Source organism: Miscanthus floridulus, chromosome 8 (assembly GCF_019320115.1).
Source record: "Miscanthus floridulus cultivar M001 chromosome 8, ASM1932011v1, whole genome shotgun sequence".
NCBI classification, from domain to species: Eukaryota; Viridiplantae; Streptophyta; class Magnoliopsida; order Poales; family Poaceae; genus Miscanthus; species Miscanthus floridulus.
In genome coordinates, this window is record NC_089587.1 from 159,292,426 (window position 1) to 159,298,939 (window position 6,514).

At 39.8% G+C, this 6,514-nt stretch overlaps 1 protein-coding gene across 5 annotated transcripts; it reads left to right on the plus strand.

The window, feature by feature from the left end:
- Window positions 1–1,961: 1,961 nt before the first annotated feature.
- On the plus strand, window positions 1,962–6,256 carry LOC136473834 (ubiquitin-like modifier-activating enzyme 5). Of its 5 annotated transcripts, none has more exons than XM_066471474.1 (10): window positions 1,962–2,381; window positions 2,493–2,558; window positions 2,673–2,786; window positions 3,283–3,411; window positions 3,579–3,647; window positions 4,035–4,181; window positions 4,319–4,355; window positions 4,872–4,954; window positions 5,192–5,266; window positions 5,532–6,256. In XM_066471474.1, exons 1-10 carry the CDS (start codon window positions 2,295–2,297, stop codon window positions 5,670–5,672), a joined length of 948 nt encoding a protein of 315 aa, XP_066327571.1. In that variant the 5' UTR covers window positions 1,962–2,294; the 3' UTR covers window positions 5,673–6,256. The 5 variants fall into 5 exon arrangements, with proteins under 5 accessions (XP_066327571.1, XP_066327572.1, XP_066327573.1 ...); XM_066471475.1 differs by having other exon boundaries at window positions 5,458–5,669; XM_066471476.1 differs by having other exon boundaries at window positions 5,461–5,669.
- The last annotated feature ends 258 nt before the right edge of the window (window positions 6,257–6,514 follow it).

A 6,514-nucleotide genomic window follows, 5' to 3' on the forward strand; every position in this document is an offset into this window, starting at 1 on the left:
AGCCGGCCGGACCCCCTAATATATATTCCATAATAATCGGTACGTACTGTATGTAATAATAATAAATAATATGAGTGATCATGTATTGTACTGGCTGAGCCTAATTAATTGAGGAGATATAGTAATAAATAAAGTAATCCAGTTATTATCAGTCGATTTTAATTCTATATACATGTGGAATATCTTTCGGCCAGTTATATCACTAATAACTTATAAAAAAAAGTCTCGCAGCAACACGTGTGATATTCTTCAGTTTTCTATCATCTACAAACCTGTGCAAAATACATCTATCACTTATGTGCTCTAAACAAGTATTTGCTTAAGCTATTATTACTTCGATCACATCCTCTTCCATAAACTGGTTTTTACTTTAGATATCTATATCAAGATGTATCTACAACTAGGAGAAGCCGATGTTGTCATATATATCAATACATTTTAAGCAATTCCAATAAACCAACACAAATACATTCCAAATTTGAAAGTCCCATATTATTGCCAAAGATTATAACTAAATTATTTATTTACATGGACATATATATGGAATAAAGTCTACATTAAATTTTTTATGAAAAAAGTTAAAGTTAACAAGGAAGCAACACAGGATAGTTTACTAGTCGGTGTGAGTTTGAATCTTGGTGTCGTACATACCCTTTTTTTCATTTTCTTTTCGCCTGCTGAGCTGTGTGGGCTAGGAGCCCAAAAGTGCCCAAGGTGGAGAGGGTTTGATTGCCTACTGTTTTGACAAGGAGGTAGTTTTTTTTTTAATAAAAAAAGTCTCATTTACCTCTCTCAACTATCACGTCTGATTTTCTTCCTGAGCTACAAAATCAGTTTTTTAATCTCCCTTAACTTTTGAAAATCGTTCACTTTTGCACACTCAGCGGTTTTGGCAGTGGTTTTGCTAATGTGGCGCCACGTCAAGGAGGTAAATTGGACTAAGTTGGAAGTTCAAGGAGGTAAATCGGATTAGAACTTCTTTTATAAAATATATATATAAAATATTAATAAAATATTTTTAAAATATCAAAATATATTTTTTATATAAAAAATAATACAATTGAAAATCATAAAACCTAGTTTAATCTTAGAAAATTCATACAAAATTTGTTTTAGCTCGGAAAATTATGAAACTAGTTCTAGATTTTTTTTTCTAAAATCATGCTCTATGTTTTTTTGAGACAAAATCATGCTCTATGTTATATATGTTATATTGCCTAGCTTGAAATATCTTGTTCACAACATTTTGATAAAGTTTAATGACCTTTCTGAACAATCACGAAAGTTTGATTTACCTCCTCGTGACTGACATGGTGCCACGTAGAATGGCTGACATGGTGCCACATCAGCTAAAACCGTGGAAGGTAATAAATAAGACGATTTAAAAATGAAGGGAGCCTAAAAGTCTGATTTTCCAGTTAAAGGAGGCAAATTGAACTTGTGCAATAATTGGGGGAGGTTAGATAGAATTTTTTCTTGTACTCTCTTCATCCCAAAATAAGTGCATATCTTGCTTATCGTGAACTCAAACTTCTTTTAACTTTGACTAATGATATAGAAAATAATATCAATATTTATATTTATAAATAATTTTATTATAAAAAGTATATTCTACAACCAATTTAATAATACTTACTACATACTATAAGTATTAGTAATTCTTTTATGTATTTAGAAAAGTTCGACTTTTATATGGGCTCTTATTTTGCAACGAAGGGAGTACTTTTTCTTTAGAACCGTTCGGCCTGCTAACATCACTGTGCGAAGACAGATGCCATATCATTTGTAAAGCCCAGTTTTATAGCGCTCCCTGTAATCGGAGGAGCGGTCGGCGGCCGCTCCAAACGATAATCCGCTGAATGGAAGCGATTCAGGTTTTTGACCTACGCTTCTGCTCCCCACCGATTTGGTCTGGATTCGGCGGTCTCCAGCGACCGTATGCCGCCTGCGGACGATCGGCACGGCCCCGCGCTTCTCCCCGTAGCGGCGAGGCTCGCCCGTGTCGCCTCTCTCCGTCGCGGAGGTTCGCCCGCACCGCCTGGAGCCCTGGAGACGAGCTAGAGCCGGAGCCGAGTGACGTTGGAGCTGAGTGGGGAGCGAGTGGAGCTGGAGCTGGAGCCAGAGCGGCACGAGAGCGCTACCAAACGGGGCCTGCCACGTCACGTGGAATGCGTCATCGGTCCGACACCTGAGACCAGCGCTCCTGCTTGTCTCTGTCATCGGCCACGGACGGCGGCGGAGCATAGGCATAGCAGCAAGCAAGCAGCGGAGACGCCGGAGAGCGGCGAGGAAACATGGAGAAGGAGCAGCTCGGCACGCTGCTCCGCGACCTCGACGCGCTCAAGCAGCATCCCGACGACCTCGCCTCCACCATCGATCGGGTATCCCTCCCAGTCCCACCCGGCTGCACCATGGATCTCGGCAGTTTCTATAGCCATCTTCCCTTCTCCGGTGCCTTTCCAAATCTTGATCCCGGTTCATCTGATTGCTAGATGCGGGAGCGGTTAGTGGCGATGATGAATCCGGCCGCCGGCGCCGCTTCTCGATCCAAGATCACGGTACGATCTGAGGGCTGATTTCCGCGTTCAGGCGCTCTGCGCTGTCCAAATTGAGTGCGATAGTTTTGGACAAATTGTGGATTTTACTCTGTTTGCGCGAAATTGGGGATGCAGGACATGAGCGCGGAAGTGGTGGACAACAATCCCTACAGCAGACTTATGGCGTTGCAGCGGATGGGTGTAGTGGAGAATTATGAGCGCATCAGGGACTACTCCGTCGCCATCGTTGTAAGCATCCTTCTCACCTAGTTTAGCGTTGCTACTCTTCAAACTTAGTTACATCAGCACAGAATTTCGAAATTGGCATTTACTTCCATCCTCGAGTAGAGGAAGCCTCTCCATGTACTAGTATTATGCACTGAAAATGTCATCGATCTGGATATCACGAAGCTGAAGGGTCTCTTGGGACCATGCGAACTCGAGTATCTTTATCAGTATTGAGATTAGTCTAGGTATTACCATGTACTATGTGCTTAATATGGAAAATATAGTTATAATACCTGGTTATTTTTTTTGAAAGGTTTATAATACCTGTTTAGAACAACCAGCTATTGCGCTACTGTTATTTCTGCATGTTGATATATTTAAGACAACAATTCAAAGTTGGAAAACAGAAGAGAATTTGTAGCTTCATCACATCATACATGAAAAGATAATTTAGCACATATAGATGAGGAAATTCAACTCAGAGCAAACCTTTGATTCATTGTCATTATCTTTACAGGGCATAGGTGGTGTTGGTAGTGTTGCTGCGGAGATGCTCACTAGATGTGGAATTGGACGCCTGTTGTTGTATGACTATGACACAGTCGAGTTGGCTAACATGAATAGGTTGTTCTTTCATCCAGAACAGGTAAGCTTCCAGGACAGGATGTTATGTGTTTGCCTTACCTCTTGTGGTTGTTTGTTTTACACCAAGACATTTTTCATGTTGAAGTGCTTATGTTCATTGCTCTGCAAGACTGCAAGAACATAATTCAAATCAGACCGTGACTATATTCAGTCCATATACTTTGTTAGGTTGGAATGACCAAAACAGATGCTGCTGTACAGACACTTTCTGGAATAAATCCTGATGTTGTGTTGGAGGTCAGCAACTATGCCCAGTATCAATATTATTTGTTAGCCTTTTTTCCTACATCAGTAAACCAAATCATTTCATTAGATTCTGAGCATCATTACTTTTTTGGTAGAAGTGACAAATATAGGGCATGCGGTTTTTGTTGAACTAACCATTCTTAATGTTTTCTACTTTCCATTACTTATTCATCTTCCATTGTATTTGTATAAAACTAGAAGTTTTTGTTGTACTGTTTCCTTTTTACTATCTTTATTACATGCTCCAACTTGGTACATTGCCTTATGACATGCAAAATAGCAGGCATGATTTCTTTGCTTAGGCCGTATTGGATGGAGTAGCAATACCATTGTATTCCTTATCTTATAAGAGATTCTAACATCTCTTCTCTACTGTAGAGCTACTCATTGAATATTACTACAGTCAAAGGTTTCGAAACATTTTTGGCAAGTTTAAAAGCATGGAGCTCTGATGAATGTAGCACTGGAGTTGATCTTGTCTTGAGTTGTGTCGATAACTATGAAGCTCGTATGGTTGTAAACCAGGTGATTTGTCCACGCACAACTAAATTATTTTGTCCCTCCGTCACGTGCCTTATAATAACATTATGTGCATAGTTATGTATTGTGGTGCAGTTCATTGGTGGGAATTTGCTTATTTGTTCTTTGTACCTTCTTTTCAGGCATGCAATGAGCTCGGTCAGACGTGGATGGAGTCTGGTAAGTTGGAAATCACATTTATTGACAGCAAAACTTTTCAGAAACTGCATTCCTTAACAATATGCTTATTGCCTACTATTCTTGTGTAATGCTGCCATTGTATCTCGTTGTATACCCTAATCACACCTCAAATGTGTCAAGCCAGCTTCACTTGTATAATGTTTTCTCCTTGTTTTATATCACTAGTCAGTATCCTTCAGCCATGATACTTGGTAATCAGTTGAACCTTGTGCATTGCTAATTTTTCAAGGCACACAAGGGAAACTGATTTTGTCAGGATTCTATTTTACCGTGTTATGCTTATTTTTTTTATAAGGATGTTCAATATAGTTATACAGGATTTTGGATTCAAAGCAGAGCTTTTCTTCACATAATTCGTTTGGAAAACAGTGTGTAATTGCAATCCACAGAAATATACACACAAGTTTAAGTTTTGAAGCTTACTGGATTACAGCCCATTCTTTATTGAACTCAGTGTGATGGTACAATGCTGAGATAGCTTCTGGCTATGTACAGGTGTCTCAGAAGACGCTGTTTCTGGTCATATACAACTGCTGGTTCCTGGTGAAACTGCATGTTTTGCATGTGCTCCTCCATTGGTATATTCTTTTGATCTTATATTTACTATTGTTTAATGGTGTGCAGTGTGCTCTTGTGAATTTGATACTTTTAGATTTTGAATGTGTGTTTTATATTGTGATCTCTAGCATTTTCAGTGCTGAAATTTCAATGGTTATTCTGGCTTGACAGAGATGTCCCCTATGAACTTCCATAACATATAATTTTCATTTATGTATCACTTCTTGCTTACTTGTCTTTAATGCCTTTAATTATAGGTTGTAGCATCTGGAGTGGATGAGCGTACACTTAAGAGAGAAGGTGTTTGTGCTGCTTCTTTGCCAACTACAATGGTGAGGCGTTGTTTTATCCTTTTACCATTTCTTTTGTATTATTGTTTACCATTGTCTCGGTGCTTGAATCAGTGATGTTTCAATTATTTGTGTTGTGTAGTGCCGGGTAGCCTTATATGGACCAGTGCATCTTTTCATTAGTTTTGAGACATGATTTTTCCGCGTGCTTTGTTTTTTCCCATTATATTAAGAAGAACAATTGGCAGGGTAGATGCTGACATCCTGAGACCCAAACTGAAGAAGCTGAATTCTTTCCAAGATGCAGCAAAGCATATCAAAGTCCTACTCAGATGGCCTCACCGCAAATGGAAGAAATCAGGCAGCGGCCAAAAGGATCTGGATGATGATGCCTCGTCCGTGGACTCTGCCAAGACCTGGAGCCATGAAGAGACTCCGACACCACTGAGGCAAAGGTATTCCAGGATCAGCTCCCTGTTCAACAAGCGGACCTATGCGGGCAGCGAGGCAATGCAGAAGAGTGGAGTGGTACAGCCTGATTCTATTCCAGATTCTACATCTTGGTCATCGTCATCGTTGGTTGACAGATTGAAGCTGCCCATCTGGACAAAGATCAATCTCCTTATGTCAGTAGGCTGATCAGGCATACACCTAGGAAATCTGGATCGCTGAACAGTAGACTTATGAACCAGTCCTTGCGCCTCAGGGCATAAGACCTGCCCAGGAGTCGACCTCTGAGCAGCATTCGGATCTGATATTCAGGCGATCACATATGTTACTAGCCTGATTAAAACATCTGTTAGCAGATAGGCACCAACATTAACAAGGCTTGCTTCCCTCACTGGTTACAATTTACAACTTCACTGATACCAGATAGATGATTCTCAATATCTAGCCGCCCTGCCACAGCAGGCAGGTTTGTATCTCTGGTTGCCGGAGAGTGGTTTTGAGTTTAGTTCATGTTTGTGTGTAACTATTATTGAGATATACAAATGTGATACACTTACAATGCAAATGTAGTTTTATACTGGACTTGAATTTAACTTCAATCATAATAAGACATGATTTGACTTCGACGCACACCACCGAGAGATGGTGTCATGTTCTTCAGCGTTTCATTTATCATCTCGCATTTGCGTTTGCATTGTTTCGGCAGTTTTTATGCTATATACTCAAAAATGATTGTAAATCATCCATTTGGTTAGATCTAAATGGTAATTGGATTTCACCTTTAACCCTATTTGATTTGATGTAAATGTAACACGTGACAATCTAATTAAGTTCACCTTT

Bases quoted from the DNA above. Each gene is read 5' to 3' on its own strand.
- LOC136473834 (XM_066471474.1), top strand. From the start codon at position 2,295: ATGGAGAAGGAGCAGCTCGGCACGCTGCTCCGCGACCTCGACGCGCTC. The intron at 2,382-2,492 runs GTATCCCTCCCA...TCTGATTGCTAG, and splicing joins TCGCCTCCACCATCGATCGG to ATGCGGGAGCGGTTAGTGGC. The intron at 4,356-4,871 runs GTAAGTTGGAAA...GGCTATGTACAG, and splicing joins TCAGACGTGGATGGAGTCTG to GTGTCTCAGAAGACGCTGTT.